At 38.4% G+C, this 17,833-nt stretch overlaps 2 protein-coding genes across 9 annotated transcripts in view; one reads left to right on the top strand and one right to left on the bottom strand.

The window, feature by feature from the left end:
* Window positions 1-238: 238 nt before the first annotated feature.
* Window positions 239-12,835, bottom strand: COPS5 (COP9 signalosome subunit 5). 2 transcript variants are annotated; one of them, XM_037803411.1, is made up of 8 exons: window positions 12,546-12,835; window positions 10,246-10,480; window positions 9,325-9,453; window positions 8,603-8,668; window positions 7,952-8,037; window positions 5,699-5,810; window positions 2,088-2,236; window positions 239-476 (listed from the first exon to the last, which is right to left on the bottom strand). In XM_037803411.1, the coding sequence occupies exons 1-8, from the start codon at window positions 12,686-12,688 to the stop codon at window positions 392-394; spliced, it is 1,005 nt and encodes a 334-aa protein (XP_037659339.1). In that variant the 5' UTR covers window positions 12,689-12,835; the 3' UTR covers window positions 239-391. The 2 variants fall into 2 exon arrangements, with proteins under 2 accessions (XP_037659339.1, XP_037659340.1); XM_037803412.1 differs by having other exon boundaries at window positions 12,538-12,655.
* Window positions 12,836-14,522: 1,687 nt separating this feature from the next.
* CSPP1 (centrosome and spindle pole associated protein 1) overlaps window positions 14,523-17,833 on the top strand; it is a 169,974-nt gene continuing 166,663 nt past the window's right edge. For 2 of the 7 annotated variants that reach the window (XR_005211589.1, XM_037802575.1), the window contains exon 1: window positions 16,455-17,774. Coding sequence is in view for 5 of the 7 variants with exons in the window: in XM_037802575.1 (XP_037658503.1) it covers window positions 17,698-17,774 (77 nt within the window). In the remaining 2 variants the exon portion in view is untranslated. Of the gene's footprint in view, window positions 14,853-16,454; window positions 17,775-17,833 lie in introns of those variants that run through there. The other 5 variants (XM_037802573.1, XM_037802574.1, XM_037802572.1 and 2 more) reach the window with 4 other exon arrangements.

Here is a 17,833-nt window from a genome sequence, read left to right on the forward strand (position 1 = left end):
GAAAGCATTATGTTAAATTATATTTTTACTAACAGACTGTCAAAAGAAGGTATAGGCAAATTGAAAAGAGGCTTAGATAAATCAGTAAGGCAAGTGCATCCGTAAGCTTCTTTGACTAACTTAGGCAAGATTTTAAAAAACAGAAAACTTATAATAAATATTTTTTCTTTCATATTCACATTTGTTAAAGGATATTTAGAAAATAGCACAACTCCTCCCAAAAAACAATAAATGGACATTTTCATTTTAAAGAGCTTTATTACAGGTTGTTAATCAGGACACTTCAGAGCACCTTATACTTCTAATCAGATTTTTGGTAACTGGTTTTAAAGTATTACTTGAGTATTTTTCTCATACTGGCTTTTAGGCAAAAGCACTACTCAGTGATTGTTCAAGAGACATTAATTTGATTAAACAGTTTATCCTTAATAACCTGAGACATCAATCCATGGATAGCTTCTATGGTGGTTTTACAGCTGAAAAGAAAAAGCATATCGTTACATAATGTCACAAAGTAAAAACTTTTAAACACTCAAGTTTTCCCTCCATGTCCACCTTTGCACCCCCTTAATAATGATTTTCAGTTCTATTCATATTTCCCAAACCATTCCAATTTGAAGTTTACTCTTGTGATTTTTCAGCCTTCTGCATGCCTTTTGATCATTTCACTATTTACTAGCATCTTCACAAGAAAATGACAATGTAAAATAATTTTGTTGTCAGCAGCTATGGGAAAAGTTTTGTTTTAGAAGGCTACTGAAATTATGCATAATCCATAGTTATATATTGATTTCAATATTACATTGAAATCTCTTATTCCTTATTCATTACTTAGAATAATTTTTAAAAATTAAAGAATTTTAAGATTTTTTTTTCCCTGAAATAATCACAAACATTCTCCAAACAATGAAAAAGCAAAGCTAGGGTAGTGGGTGAAGGACTTAGATTTTAAAATTGACAAAAGTAAAGAAAAAAAAAATCCACCAATATTCAGAAGAGGTGCAGTTCTTGTGAAGTTATCCATAAAAGGAAAATACTCTATATTATGTGGCTTTCTACTTTTCTTATATAATTTGAGGTACTCCAATAGTGAGAGTTTTGCTATATAAACACTGAGATGTAAATTACATAAAGTTACAAATGCAGACATAAAGACAGATGGGGAAAAACACACACTCAAAGTAAATACCAAAAAAGAGACCTAATAGTGAAGCAGAATGTAATTTTTACCAAGGCCACTAGCTCTACCTTCTAAAAATCCAAGGAGAAGAAAGGAATGAGACGATTCCAACCCAAGATGACATCTACTTCTAGGATACACTTCACCTTCCCTTCTCCCTTCTCTTTCTTATGGACCAATCTAGTTTTTTGTAAAATGGATACCAATGTATCCATTTTAAACCTGCAAGATGTCAACATGGTTTTCCCTTCCTCTGTGCTCCTAAGTATCACATAAAATTCAAATTTGTGTGAAAGTGTTGAGTCAGTCTTCTGAACCCTGTATAGACTATGCATCAGAAGGTCCACATAATTGTTTCATAAGTTATCAAAGAACAAATCCCAAGTTTGATCTGAACAAATTCTTTGTTAGTGACATTTGGGATACTAAATTACTGTATAATGGATAATTTCAGGAGAATAATTTAAAAGAGATACAATCATTTCTGTGATAGCTAGGGATTGAAAACTTTATAAAATATGAAATCTGGTAAATTTAAGAAATCCTAATTTAACTCCAAGAAGATAATTAGGTTAGAATAGGTTAGGGTATCCTTTGGCAAAGGATTTTTTTTTACATGCAGTGATGGACTGATTTTCTTTGTTATACTTGCTAGCTCAACGTAGAAAAGGTGACTAGGAATGTTTCACAAGATTACCTATATCTTTGACTTAAGCCTTCAATATTTTTACCTGTCTTCTAAATTTTCAAAAGCTAAAGTCTGACATCTTTCAAAGGCCCCCAAAAGTTAATATTCAGGTACCGTTTTGACTGAGTTATAACAGGTTAAAGTATGAGAAATTTGAATCCTGTTATTATTTGCAAATCTTGAAACAGATAAGGAAAAATCTCTTATATCTACTCTTACCTGTCTCGTGTAGCTTTGGCAAGTTTGTCTTCTGACTTCCGGTCATGTGTTTCTAAACCCAACATGAAGCTCCCTCGTCCCAGCTGGGCTTCTGACTGCTCTAACTTTTCAGACAAATCAAAGACCTGACCAGTGGTATAGTCTGCATTCTGTGAAGAAAATGGTATGGTATCAGTAGTTACTTATCCACCATAATATAAGTCTACTATTTTAAAAAACTTATGTATTTTTATGTAAATTAATTTGCTGCTAAATAGAACATTTCATTTACAAGGAATTCTATCATGAAATCCCGATGGATAGACAGTGATGTAAGAAGTGAAATGATACCTTTGAAGTTTAAGAGTTCAAGTGCAATAAAAATGTAGCTTATGAGGAGTGACAATGGGATTGGGAAAGCCATAAGGAGCACACTCCACTTTGTCTAGTTTATGGATAGATGAGTAGAAAAATAGGGGAAGGAAACAAACAAACAAATAGATAAAGGTACCCAGTGTTCTTTTTTACTTCAATTGCTCTTTTTCACTTTAATTATTATTCTTGTTATTTTTGTGTGTGTGCTAATGAAGGTGTCAGGGATTGATTTAGGTGATGAATGTACAACTATGTAATGGTACTGTGAACAATTGAATGTACGATTTGTTTTGTATGACTGCGTGGTATGTGAATATATCTCAATAAAATGAAGATTAAAAAAAAAGAGTTCAAGTGCAGATTTTTTTCCCTTTTATAATTTCAAGATTAAATTTAGAATTTTTAGTTCTGACTGTTTAAATCTAATACTTGTTATGATGGGAGTCTTTGGAGTTACAAAGATTTGAGCCCCAGTTTTGGCTCTGCTGCAGATTAGCTGTGAGGCCTGGGGCAAGCTGTTTCACTTCTCTGTGCCTCCACATCCTTTTCTGAAAATGGGGGAGAAGGCAAAAATTTCTTCCTTAAGGCTATTGTGAATATTAAATGAGGTAATATATACAAAGCTCTTAGGACTGTCCACGGCACCTAGTAAATGCTTAGTAATTGTTAGCTTATTAAAATAACACTTTTTTAGCTTTTTTGATTGTAAAATTAAGTTACTGTAGGAAATTTGGAAAATGTAAACCAGTATGAATAAGAAAATATATACACCTGTAATCCCTCCAACTAGCTATAACCATAGTAATATTTTGGTATAGTACTATATGCTCATATACACACTTCAGTGGTAAATTGGAATCACATATGCTGTTTTGTAATTGGACTTTTTGATTTGCTAATATATTGTGAGTAGTTTTCTTTATCATTAATGTACTTTTTAAAAAGAAAACTTTTAACAGTTACCTATGTGCATTTATCTGTAATATTTTAAAAAATATATTTATGGGGTATCATTGTCTTAAATGTTGTAGTCTAAAATACAAAAAAAAAAAATTTACAAAGAGAAGTTGTGAAGTATATATTCCATTTCTTTTCCAGATCTTCAAAAGGGAGTGAAAATTAAATAAACAACTTGGTGAAATTACTACATTATTCTATTTGTTCAGCTTGTATAGACAGTATACAGGAGATACAGTTCAACCACCAAACAGGAAAAGTTATTTGCTGTCATTACAGTGAATGCAGGGGGCCCTTTAACATGCTATCAGCAACTCCAATGTTTTTATAAACTTAAGATTTTTTTAACAATGCAATTAAATTCACTTTGTCTGGATCTAAATGGTTTAGGACACCAATGAATTTTTTTCTCTGTAGTCTTGGAAAAAACTCTAAGGTTTATAGACCACTTCACAATCAAAAGAGTTAGCTATCCAAGCCATAAAAACGTAAGTAGCAGAAACAGTTATATTATTAAAATGACAATAATATACATCCAATTACATTTCAAACATAGAGAATTAAATATTGGGAAGTAATTTCTTAAATTAGAAAATAACTTTTTTCTGGTAGCTTTTAGGTTACATGATGTAATTAACTGCATTAGCTAGGGAAAGAAATGAATTGGACATATATTTACATTTTTTTCTTCAAATGTGGTAATGTACAATATGTTATAAAACCACAAAAAAGGGGGAAATGTAATTTAACCTTTTCTGGATTATAAATGTCCTCATTATATTCAGTGCTGGAATATAGGGACAGCCACAGGGCTGAGGGTGGAGCTGTCTGCCTTTAACTAAGGTTCAGACTGTGCTCTTACAGTGCTATCAGGCGTCACTTCCTGCTGCTATTGGTGTATTTGACTCTAAGGAAACAACAGACCTAAAGCAGCATGAAGCACTTAGTGTCTGGCACACAGGAGACACTTAGTAAATGTTAGCACTAATGATCACTCTCCTTTCTAATCTGCTACTTCTGACCATTGTGGATAAGAAATAAGAACAGAAAGCTTGTCAGAATTGTGTTTAAATCAGAGTAAATAGGTTCTAATGAGGGCTTTTCCCATGGGTACAATGCACCAAACAAAAAAAATAATAATCATGTATTAGGCTTTACTGTATGCCAGGCACTTTGCTAACTGCTTTATATAAAGTATGTCATGTAATTTTCTCAGTGTATTTAATGATGTAGTATCACCTATTTGCATCTGAGAAAAGCTTAGTTACATTAAATAACTTTCTGAAGGTCACACACAGGTAGTTAAGTGGCAGGGTTGTTTTCAAATCCAATTTATTTTATTCCAAACCTTATGGTTCTAACCTCTAAGCTATTCTGCCCTGTATGAAGTGGCCTACTTTAAAACAAAAAAAACCTGTTCTTGCCTAAGCTCTAGATAGAGAAGCTTGTTAAATATATGAGTTTTAATGATACATCATAAAATATTGAGTGCGTATCTTTCTTTTTTTTTTTTTTTTTCTGTCCAGTACTGTTGCTTTTAGGAAATATTTTGATTTCCCTTAGGGGACTGCTTCTTCCCCATTCTTAGTCCATGTGCTCCTGGAGGAGTGTCCTTCACTCCAGCCCAGGGGTGAAGCCCTTGCCCTGGAGCAGCCACGATGGAGTCCATTCCCAAGGCTCATAGTAGGTTTAAGGATGAGCACGTAACATACACAAAGTCAGTCAGATGAAATGAGGCTCTGCCTGGGAATATGAGGGTAGCATGTATGAGTGTATCTTATCTCTTTTGAATGTGAAACTGAGAGGACGGGAGGTCTGAAGTAATACTGTCAACTTGCTTTCACATGAAAGCCAACCAAATTGAAATCAAAGCTGAGAGACCTCATAATACTGTTTGAATGCAAATTTAGCTGTCCTTGAAGCAAGCCCTATTTCTGGACTTTGCAGCTTAAATTCTCTTTTGTGTTTAAGACTGTTTGGTTGGGTATCCTGTCATTTGTAACCAGAGTCCTACCTGAGAAACCTGATTCAACCAAATAGCATTTTTATTTTTCCTCTGTGAGTCTCTTAAGGCAGCGTCAGATCTCATCCTGATCTGGCCACTGCCTCTCCCATTTAGACTTGGTCTCTATGGTACATGAAATATACCTATCCCAGTCCAGCTGGGGTCCTGCTGAATCCAACCCCAGCCCCGGCATCTTGGCCAAGTCAGGTTATAGCCTTTCTGGGTAAAAGGGGTTCACATATTAAACAACTTATATAGCTCAGATAAAATATAGCCTTGAAAGTATAGTACTTACAGTAAGCAAGCTAGAAGAACTCAGCGTATTCACCCAGTATTTATTCCACAAAAGCTCAAGCAATTTGCGATCCAAAGAGGATTTGAAATATGAGACTTCCAAGGCATAATATCTAGTAAATGAAAATACAAATTTAGCAAGTTAAAAAAATTTTTAACTACATCATATGAAGGTTCTGCCAGATGTAAGAGAATTACATTGTATGCAATTTATGACTACTATGTCTTATCTTCTAGTCCAACAGAACACCCGGGTGACCATGGTTTGCTTACTCTCAGGGTTTGTGATTTCAAATCTGTCTACCAGAACCCAGAAAATTTCCAAGAAGTTATCAAAAACCAATCAGAACCTTCTGAATGACATATATTTACCTGTGTTGTTAAGTTTATAAATCCAGTGAATAGAACATAAACATAATGAGCTGCCTCTCTAGGGTCGGTATACAGTTTTCATGAGGCTTTTTGAAATACAGAAAATTTCATGTGGATTCCTCATTCCTTTCTTTCTAATCCTCTGATGAGGATCTACTACTTTTTGGAAAAACAGACTTTAAAGTAGTTCTGTAAGGCAACTAAAAGAAGTACTACCACTTTTAAGGGTGCCTAATTTTTAATTGGGAATAGCTACAAAAATTTGGTTAAATGTCTAAGAAACATGTTTTTTTTCAAGTAACAAATATTTAAATATCTCACTAGGTTCTGTATATCTGGTACATTTTGATGCCTTTGATACCAGGATGACTTGAAATAAATAAAAAAAATCGGCTATTACTCTGAAAATGAAATTATTATAGCAAAGGTATTTCCATGCTTAGGAGTAATTCTCCCAAAGAAAATTGGCTAAAATGCTTTTCAAAAGTGGGGGTGGGTGGGGGGTGTAAGGCTTAGTTCCACATCTTTAACTGAAAAGTAGAATTTTTTTTTCCCAGCAATATGTGAGGGATGATTGAAAACCAGGTATATTTTAAAAATCAGTTTGGAAATTCTGGAATTTTCTAGAAATTTCTAATCAGAAAAGTAAGAGTTGTAGTACATGTAGTGGTCAAGTTATTCCTTGAAGTTGGGGTAGGAGGTTTGCAGAAAAGGAGACGTTAGACAATCATTTACTCATTTAAGCAACAGCATCCACCCTTCTAAGTGCCAAGCACTGTTTCAAATGCCAGGATACAGTAGTGAGTAGTTCTGCTCTCATGAAGCACACATTCTAATGGGGTTAATAACAAGTAAGTAAAAACATACCAGATGGTGACAGATGTCAAAAAGAAAAATAATGCAAGGAAAGGGCAAAGAGTGACAGGGAGATGCTATTTTAGACAGGGTGACCAATGAACATTCTTTGGTAAGGTGACAGACAGATATTCAATGACTGAAGTAGGTGGTGAGTCACATGGATAGAAGGGAGAATGTTCCAGGCAGAGGGAACAGTAAGTGCAAAGGACCTGAGGCAGGAGCATGCTTGGTGCATCTGAGAAACTGTAAGGCCAGTGTGGCTGGATTGGAGAAAGCAAATATTCAGTGACAGGAGATGAGCTCAGAGAGGTGATGGGCCAGACTACATAGGGATAATGGTAAAGACAATGGATCTTATTCTTAGTGAGAGGGGAGATCATTGTGAGAGGGGAGTAACATGATCTAACTTACATTTTAATAGACTCAGTCTGGCTGAGAAAAGACCTTTAGGGAGTGAGGAGTAGAAGCAGGAAGACTAGTTAGAAAGCTAATGCTATGGTCCAGGTGCCAGATAATGGCGGCTTGGGTCATGGTGAGAATAATAGAGGTGGCAATATATATTTACAAGGTAGAGAAAACTGTCCCCATTGGCTTCTTTAATTTTTAAAAAATTGATATATAATTCACATACCATAAAATGCACCCTTTTAAGGTATACAATTCAGTGAGTTTCTGTATGGTTTCTTTAACTTTTGGAGTGAAAATGCTGAGGAAGACTCTTTGCTAAGTGAAACTTGGGGGCTTTGAGGACTGTATACATGCTAGTGTCTGGTCGCCCTAAACACTTTCTCTCAGCTATTACTTTTGTTATGTGCTAAGTATCTTGTACATTGATAAACTGATTATGGTTGTGTAAAAGGGAAATAACATACTAGATTGAAACAATTATAATGAAAAATTTGAATATGATCCTGAATTCATATATTCTTATTGTTATTTTAAAAGGGATTATAAAATGCATTTTGTCTTTTTTTGTCATCTGTAAAATAAGGGCTTGATCTGGATAATTGTTAAAGTTTCTTACTGTTTGCAGTGTACCCCAAAGTCTTCTATTTTATTAAGTGGGATAGTCTGGTACTCAGAAGGTCCTTCGTCAGGTGGTTTGTAGCCCTATAACGAAAATGAAAAAAGAAGAGAGGAAAAAAAACAAAAAATAAAAAATATATTTTCTTCTATATAGCTTTCTATTTATATGAACACTAATTCTGGGGAGCCAAATATTGAACATAAACATGCTAACAGGAAGAAAAGTATACTGCTTTCTACCCTCTCCCAAACCTGTTTGGTATTTGTAGGCTAGACTTGGCTTACAGATTCATTTTCTTGTCCTTAGGCCATGTACTTCTGTGCTAATATATATTTCAGATTGCATGCCCTCCCTACCGCCCCTGAGACGGGACTGTATCATTGAGCTTGTTATTTCTCTAGTACCTGTCAGAATACCATGGGCATACAGACGCTTACTAATAAAGGAAGACTGCTTTTCTAGTAAAATTAAAAGTATATAACACAAATATTTTATCACCTACTAGGAACAATTTATGGTAGTTTGATATTTTAAAAGTATTAAATAGTTTTAGGACAAAAAGACTTACAAATGATAACAGAACTCTAAAAATTAGTCAAATATGTAGAATTTTAAAAATTATAAGAACTTATAGTTAAAAAAAATTACCTTTGGGTATGTCCTAAAGGCGCCAAGATTCACTTTCCCTGCAGATATTGTTCTTGTTGGGTCAATCTATAATAAAGATATATTTAATACCTGTTGATTATAAATTCATTATGTACCTCAATTTGTTTAAACATTATAAACCTGGAAATACATATATACATATAACACTACACACACACACACACACACACACACACACACAAATCCAACAAAGATAAGAAAAAAGTAACCAACAAAAAAATCATAAAAATAAAAACAGAAACATCTCACCGTTAATTTAGAGATGAGACTTAATGTTATACCATTTAAGAATATTACTTGAAGATTTGCTCATCTCTTTTTCAAAAACTTTTTTTTATCCTTTTCAGATAAATCATTTCTACCTTCCTCACAGACACCTAGATTGCATCTGAAACACTGAGCATAACAAGAGCCACTATGGCAGTTTCTGACTTACTCAAATCAGGCAACACCGACAGAATGCCTACCATATGCTGGACACAGAAAGGTAGGTGCTATTATTACCTCATTTTACAGAGGAATGAAAATAAGACACAGAAAGGGTAGTTAACTTGCTGCAAGTCCCAGCTTCAAAGAGGCAGATTTCAGATCCAAACGCAGGCAGACTGACACCAGAGCCTTGCTGTTTTTATTTCTCAAAATACTTATTTTAGTAAATCATCATGAAGAACTTAATTAAAACTGGTTGCAAAAATACTTACGACCACTGCTACGAATGGTTCCTGGAACTGTTGATTGAGCATCTGAGTACTAACATCAATCCCAGAAAGCCAGCAGCCATAGCCAGGGTGGCTGTGATACCAGCCAATTGCATTCTCAAGGCGGCCAACCTAACAAATGAATAGGGCAAAGGAGCTTGAGGTTCCCATTTGATCTTAGAGGTATTTGTCATTTGTCTGTTTGCATAGCATTATAGTAAAAACTGTGTGCAGAAGAGCTGACAACATATCCTACTTTCAATTAAAAAAAGAGGATTTTTTGAAGAGGTAATACGTGGACAAGGTACCAAATTAACAAAGCACAAGTAAAAGAAGTATTCAGTCTCCTTCCTACCTCTTTCCCCTCAACTACCTAGTTTCCCAGCCCAGATGCTACCACCATAGTCAGCTGCTTATATACTCTTCCAGAGATAGTCTTTGCATATGAAATATATATTCTTTGCATGTATGTAGATTAAAGGCATACATACAATAGCATATCACATAAAGTGTTCAACACTTTGCTTTTTCACTCAACATAACACTCTGGAGTTTGTTCCACACACGTAGAAATAAAGATAGCTATCTTATTTTTAATTTGTTTTCAAGCCTGCCTAGCAGACCATTGTTTGGATGTATCCTAATTTATTTAACCAGTTTTATACTCAGGAACAGTTAAGCTGTTTCCATCCAAACTTTTGATTTTAAACACACATCTGGTAGTGAGCATGAGAATTTATTTGAATGAAAAAATCTAGGTTTTTTTTTTTCTTTTAATTTCCTATACATTTTACTTAGAAATCATTGCAAAAAACTTAAAATATAAACTTTAATGTAAAGAAAACAGTTTTAAGTTTGGAAATGCAAAAATCACCTAGAGACTATAACTTCTAGTTATGAATCTTTAAGAAACAATGTTTTCACCTGTTTGGCATTCTCTATATATGCAGCCATGTATTCATATGCAGCAGCTTGAGCGTTTACTCGGGTTTCAGTGCCCTCCACAGGCAAAGCAAAACTGTCCATAATGATCATGGTCTCACCATCCACTTTTCCTAGCATCAAACCCATGACTTCCAGGTTTCCTCCTGATCTGGCATGCATGACCATTTTTAGTAGAGCCAATGCTGAGATTTTGCAGTACTTAAAGTAATGGTGACTACAAGACAAAAGCACAGTGTAATTAAATTTATATAAAGTACAATTTCAAAAGATTTCTTTTGGTGAAGGAATGTATATTGAAGGAATGTACAGTGATGGAAGGGAAGACAGAGTGTAGATTTGGGGAAAGAAAAAAAAATAAGACAGAGTTCCTGCAGGGGACCAGAAATAATAAACATGTCATAGTCAACATGTCATAATCCTGAACAGTATTTCCCATTGGAGGAGGTAAAGTCTGAAATAATTTTAAAATACATTATTAAAATAAAAGAGAGGGAATTACATGATCAGTTTAAGAGACTTTTTCTCTATTAATTTCAGCATTACTGAATCTCTGATTCTGACTCCGGCAGAATGGCTGTGCCTAACTATTCTCAGGACTAGCCTTCTGGCCTCATGGTTAAGAACACTGGTTCTGACATCCACTTGTGTATGTTTTAATACTGGCACTGCCACTTCCCATCTGTGGCCTTAGGAAAACCACTTACTGTCTGTTCTTTAGTTCCCTTTTCTGTAAATAGGGTATTTCATAGGGTTGTTGTTAAGATTAAATAAATGAAATATTCAGTAGACTACATCAACATTAAAGGCACAGTCTGCTACAGAAATAAACAAACAACCAGGCAACCTAACCAGTCTGTACAGAATGGCCAAAGTCTCTGAGAAGGCTTTTTATTAGGTTCTCATTGAGAAGCCTTTTTTAGACGACCTCTCACAGGTGATCTAAAAGCATCCAGGCTTACAGTCTGTACAGAATGGCCAAAGTCTCTGAGAAGGCTTTTTATTAGGTTCTCATTGAGAAGCCTTTTTTAGACGACCTCTCACAGGTGATCTAAAAGCATCCAGGCTTAATTCTCAAACTTTGACAGATTTCAGATACAAGCTGAAAAATATGGAGACTTGGTGTTAGGAGCCAGGCACATGAATTAAAATCTCGGCTCTACTTGGGAAAAGAAAAAAAGATACAGTTATTGTGATCCTATTACATGTATTCTAGACCCTTTTTGACGTCACCAAGAGGCAAGTCTTACCTTCATTTTACAGATCAAAAAATGGGAACACAAGGTTAATCAAGTAGTTAGTGACAACTGTGAGAATTGATCTTAGGCCTGACTATTGCTTATTTAAAAGTTCACTGCCTCAGTGCAACTTGAGGTATGCCTTTAATGTATTTGTTTTTATATTTGCAAAAAAGGAATGAAAATACAGTATTGACTGTCAGGAAGATTAAATGGTATATGGAATTTCAGTATTAGGTCCTCAATAAACACTGCTAAATGTGAATTCTGGCAGGTAAAGTCAGCCTTGTATAAAACTCTAAAGCAGATGAAATATGGTTTCTGTTGGTGACCATGGTTCTCCTTTCTTTCTCTCCATCAGACAATGCCTTTCTGTGCTCTTTTTCTCTAACAAAGTCTGCTCTCAGTAAAGAATAAATGCTGTGGTGAAATGAACTCTACACTTGTCATCACTCTCAGGTATACACGGATTTTGCTAAGGGGCAAAGAGCCTTAAGTGCTATTAATATAATTTTTTGGCTTATGGGAAGTGGTGTAGCATTATTTTGGGAGATTGAATAGAGCTTTGTATGTCCCTGAAATAACTACCAGCAACTAAGACTATTATATATCTCTAAAGGATGGCTCATTGCTATTTGAGTACTTTTGGCTGATTTATGAAGATGGCTGCAGTCCCCACTCCACAATCAGCTGAAGGCCCAGCCATAGTGTATGTCCACACAGGCTTCAAGGCAGTGTGTGTGGCATATATGATAATACGATGTTGAGTAGTGACAACCCAAAACACCGCATGTTGTTTACTCCTCTTCATCTCCCGGAGGCAAACCGATTAAGGAGAAAGAAGAGAGTCCCGAGGGGAGGGTTTTAGGCTCTAGCTGCGGTAATAAAGGTAGACCAAAATCTCTAAGACAAATATTCCTTCCCTTCCCCGCCAATGAAAGGACAGTGCTAAGCTCTCCACCCCTCTTCAACGCCCACTCCCCCGAGCCTCTTAAACTCCCGCCACCCCTTCCCTCCCCTGCGTCTCGCCAGGGACCTCCTCACTCCTTAGTCCAGGGCTTCGCCGCCAGGATTTCCTGTTGTTGTTTCTTATCGTATTTGTAGATTTCATCGATGCTCTGGGCTTCCTGCATGTTGTTGGCCAATTCCCAGGTTTTCTGGGCCATGCCGCTCCCGGACGCCGCCATAGCCGAGGAGTTGAAGTTGTCGCTTCCACAACCAAGACGCAACTTTATCCCGTTAGGTCTCTGGGTGTGGGCTTCGGGCCCTCCCCACCACCGGTGCAAACTCTTACAGGACTGTCGAGGCAGCCATGACACCTAGAACCGGAGGTGAAGGTGGCACAGACCATTCGGGGATAGCAGGGGTACTTGAGAGAAACGACGATATAAACAGAAGTAACAGTAATACCTAGGGAAAGAGGAGTCTTCTTGCGGCTGGAATGAGACCATCTGGTCTTGAAAATTATACATGTGAGCTAGGACAAACACGGTAATCGGGTAGGAGAATGGTACAACCTTCTGCACCGGAAAAAGGGCATGTTAATGGTTTGCCAGAAACTGGAATTTGCCTTCTTTGTTCGTACTGCGCAGGCTCGGCCTCCGCCATATTAAAATGGGTAAAGTCTCAAGCTGTGTTGGGGGTAAGAAGCGGTGGTTGTGCGGGTGTAGGTACCTTAAATAAGTTAGGTTCGCTGAAAGCTTAAAGTAAGGGTATGTGTGGAAAGATTGAGATATAAGTAGTTCTAGATGCCGGTGAGAAGAGGGTAAAAATGGCATCCCGTTTTTACTTCTAGGCAACTCACTGCACGTGCGTAAAATGCGAGGGAGTTGCGGCAGTTTGGCACAACGCTTTCAGATGGGCGTTCTCTAGCGTTCGGAGGAGGCACGGGAAACCCGTGCACTGCGAAGCTCAGGCTTCTTGGTGTGTAAGAATTAACGTCTATGTTTTGAGCTAGTTACTGTCCTGAAGTGTCCAGTACTGAGTTTTTCTAATAAGTTATAGTACATTTTCAAAACCGTTATGTGAGACCACCCCTGACCCCGAGGGTTTAATCTCAGCAACCTGTATGTTTCCTTCTAACAGTTAATACAATGTTAGTTTACTTGTTTTAGGTCTGTCCCTACCTCCACCCTCACTAGATTCTAAATTCCAAGATGTGTGGACCAGGTCTGTCCTTGTTTTCTAATACCTAGCATCGTAGATGTTAAATTTTTGGTGAACAAAAATGAATAGTGTCAAAGCTCGTCATAATCTGGTCCCTTCGCAGCTCTCCATCTTCATCTTTCTTTAGTATCCCCTAAAACTTTTCTTTCCAACAATACATTTATTTGGACTTTGCATATGCGGTTAGCACTTCCTGAAATGCTCTTCCTCGACTTTTCTGCCTGGGAGCTCATATAAGTCTTTAAAATACAGCTCAGAGATCTCTACCGTGAAACCTTTCTTGATTGCCTCCTCTTTCCAGTAATTATTTCTTCCATAGTTACTCTCAATTTCTGTACGTGCTTCTATAAGTGTATTACATTGCATTGTAATAATGTATTTGTTTACGTGGAGGTTTTCATTTTCACTGTAAGCTTCAGAGTGCAAAACACTCTGTGTTGTAGTCTCCACTCCTAGTATAGTGCGTGGCATACACGTAAAAAACACTGAAATAATCAAATTCATAATCCCTCACCTGCCGTTCTGACGTTGACTTCCAACCGAAGAAAATTTGCTTTGAAAGACCCTCTTACAAAGCAATATAAGATAAAGGACCCTTGGTTCCACACCCTTGGGAAGCTAGAGATCCTTTTTTTCCAGGGATAGTATATGGCTACTCACTATTGGGGTGAACTGAATAATCTGTTGAAAATGGAAATAAAAGCCCAGGACATACATAGTCCAGAATCCTGGCGAAGAGCAATGCCCAAGAGAGGTATGCAAAAAGTATTCCTTTTACTGATTCCTCTCCCTTTATTCTTTACTAGCTTTGACCCTGTTCCTGGGCTGGCCGGTGCCTGAGGAACTGGAGGTGCTCCCACCGTTTAACAGCCCGGGGGCAGAGAGTCCCTGCCGGCCGGGCTCCGGGCGAGCCCTGCGTACAGCCGTGCTGCCTGGTAGCTGTGCGGCCTCCGGGCAGCAGAGGGAGCTCCTGGCTGCGCGACCTCCCTGCCGCGACGGCAGTGGGGGCGGAGCCACGCCCAGCCGTTGGTGAACGGCGGGAGGGGGGCTCGGCTAGAGAGGCGGAGCTGGGGCAGCGGCCTGTCATAGTGCTCCTGCGCTGAGCGACTGCCGCCACCGTTCTTGGCTGCATAGATTCCTGGCTGGAACGCTGTGAGGCTTTCCAAACAGAGCTTGTCCTCTTGGGTAAGAGTCCATCAGCCGGGGATGGGGAGGGGTCCTGATAGGGTGTGGCCCGGGGTTGGGGTTCCAGGGCTGGATTCGCGGCCCCGGCGCGGGGACTGGGGTTTCATGGGCCAGGGGAGGGGGTGGGTCCCGCGGCGGCCCAGCCGGGGTCAGTGCACGTGTTACGTTGGCGGGTTCTCTGTGGGCTGGGGTCTGACAGCTGCGGGGCTGGGGGCGTTGCACGGGTTATGTGGGTCGGAACTTCCTACGGGCGGGGGTCTCGCGGCTGCGGGGCGGTGCACGGGCTACGTGGTAGGGGGTTCCCTGCACGGGGGTCTCTTGGTAGCGGGGCTTGGCATGGTGAGCGGGTTACGTGGGCGGGGGTCCCTGTGAGCGGGGGTCTCCGGGTTGGGAACCGTGCACAGGTTGGGGTCTCGCGGCTGCCTGGTTAGGGGCGGTGCAGGCGTTATGGGGTAAGGGGTTCTTTGCGGGCGTGGGTGTCGCGGCTGCTGGGCCGGAGTTGGCGCACCGGTTGCGGGCCTCGAGGCTCCCGGGCTGGGGGCGGGGGGGCTCCCCCGCGGCCGCTACAGGTGTTGCGGTGATTCGGTTGCCTGACAACGCGTGACGCCTTTTATAGAGGCAGCCAGCCCAGCGCCCGAGACGCAGTCTTCCCTCTCGGTGGGCCCGGCCTCCACAGCTCGGCCGAGCCTCCAGCGGCGCCTTTCCTCTCTCAGAACTGGTTAAAAGTTAATGTTTGTTGAGGACTTGTGCTCCACGGGTTCTTTCCGGCGCTTTGCTTTGCAAGTTATAATTAATTTAATCGTCACAACAGCTAAGTGTAGTAGATGCTATTATTATCCTGTTCTACTCCTGTAATTGCCTGGTTCCTGGAACTTGAACCTTTTCTTTCTAATTGCCTCAATTTAGGATTTTTTCTAAGGCTTGAATCCGATTTTCAGTAAACGTTAGCAATGTTAGCAATGTTGCATCTTTTGAGAGGCTGGCTCTCAAGATTATAGGATTGAGAAGGTAACTGGATTGTCTGTAAATACTAAATTCTAAAGAAAACCCCTTAGTTTCCAAATACCTCTGAAAATGCAAGGGCCTAATAGCAACCAAGAAGAGTTTGCGAAAAGCCAGCTATTCTGAGAGAGGTTTTATTTTATATGAAAGACTAGCTTGTCCTGTCGACAAGCAAAAAGGAATCCTGGAAAGTTTAGGTAATGGATGGTAGTGATGGTAGCACACCATTGTGAATATAATTAATACCACTGAATTGTGTACTGGAAAGTGATTAAAATGGGACTTTTCATGTTCTGTAGATGTAACAAATACAATAAAATAAAATAATAAAATAAAATAAAATAAAATATAAAATAAATAAAATAAATAAAATAAAATAAAATCCTGGGGAACCAGTAAGATATTGTTTTCTTTTCTCCATATCATTCTCCTGGCTAGGAGGACATTCACTTTCTGGTGGTTAAATATCTACTGAAATGCTCCCAAGGATGGATCTCCTGCAGCACCAACAGTCTCTGGGAGGTTTTTATCAAATCAAGTTTTAGACAAATGTAATTTGTCTATTTTATCAAATCAGGTTTTAGACAAATGTAATTTAACTATTACAAATTTGAGCAGACTTCAGATATTTTAACATCACTCTAATTTACATTCTGATGTGCTTTTCACCCCTAGTCACCACTGATGTCTTATTAATAGTTGTTTATAGACTTCAAAATACTTTTAAATACTTATTGACTTCCTCTCTGACCCCCAATCTTTCGATCTCCCTGAAGCACCACAGTATTTACTTCTTAGCATCGTTTAGGGGCATTTGTGTGCCCATGGGAATAAGTTGCTCTTGTGGATGTCATCTACGAGGAGTAAAAGACTGAGAAACTTTCATTAGATGGAAATGTCCCTGGATGGATGGAAGTGAGAAACGTTGTCCTGGTTCACCTCATCCTCCCTCTCTTTCTTCTGAGGTTCTCTCACAGGTTCCCCTGCCCTGGCCCCAACCCTCAGTATGCTATCACTGTGTTACCACTCCTTGAGTTTCTGTCCTCAGTCCTGTTCTCCTGCTCTAGGGTCTCTTTTTCTTGGCAACTTTAATGATCACGTTAAACACTGCTGAATCTTTATTTCCAGGCTGAGTTCTATCCTGAGTTCCAGCTGTATTCAAATTTTTTAATTTTATTTATTTATTTATTTTTTGATATCTTCATTGAATCCTTTATGGGATGTTTGACATTCAGTCCCTTCTGGCTAAACTGTAAATCACTGTGGCATGGGCCATTATCTTGTCTGATAATGTATTAAAAAATGTCCATGTCATTAAAGACAAAACTTATAGGAGCTAAAGAGTCACAATGGTGAAACACGATACCTAACCTAGACTGGATCCTATCCTGGAGAGAGAAAAATATGCTGTAAAGGGCATTATTGGGTCATTTAACAAAATTGGAACATGGATGGTAGATTCAATTTTTTAAAAATCAACGTAATTGAAGTTGATAACTATATTGAGGTTACATAAGAATAACCCTACTCTTAAGAAATACACGCTGAAGCATTTCGGGATAAAGCGCCATGATATCTGTAATTAATCCTGTAAGTAATCTTGAAAAAATATTGTGTATGTGTGTGTAGAGAGAGAAAGCAGTTGTGTGCACATGCAAATGAGAAAGCAAATGGGACAAAATGTTAACAGCAGGTGAATTGGTAGAATGTGTGGTGTACTATCCTTATTCTTGCAATTTCTCCGTAACTATGAAATTATCTCCAAACAGCTAAAACTTAAAAAAAAAAAAAGTGGTAGAGTTTGATTTAAAGGTTACACGTTGTGTGTTTGTGTGTGTATGTGATGGTGGTTCATTTTCTTTTTTATTTTCAGATATTTTGTTGTAAGTTTTTTGGGATAGATGGGAGAAGAGGAACCAGGTAGGCATATTTGCAGTCAAACTTAGGTTTGAAGTTCTCAATCTCATATGTGAGTTTTA

Source organism: Choloepus didactylus, chromosome 14 (genome assembly GCF_015220235.1).
Source record: "Choloepus didactylus isolate mChoDid1 chromosome 14, mChoDid1.pri, whole genome shotgun sequence".
Classification (NCBI taxonomy): domain Eukaryota; kingdom Metazoa; phylum Chordata; class Mammalia; order Pilosa; family Megalonychidae; genus Choloepus; species Choloepus didactylus.

Coding starts and splice junctions, on each gene's coding strand:
- COPS5 (XM_037803411.1), bottom strand. CDS start 12,688: ATGGCGGCGTCCGGGAGCGGCATGGCCCAGAAAACCTGGGAATTGGCC. Junction 10,481..12,545: donor GCGAAGCCCTGGACTAAGGA/GTGAGGAGGTCC, acceptor TTTGTCTTGTAG/TCACCATTACTTTAAGTACT. Junction 8,669..9,324: donor AACCATTCGTAGCAGTGGTC/GTAAGTATTTTT, acceptor TCTTTATTATAG/ATTGACCCAACAAGAACAAT.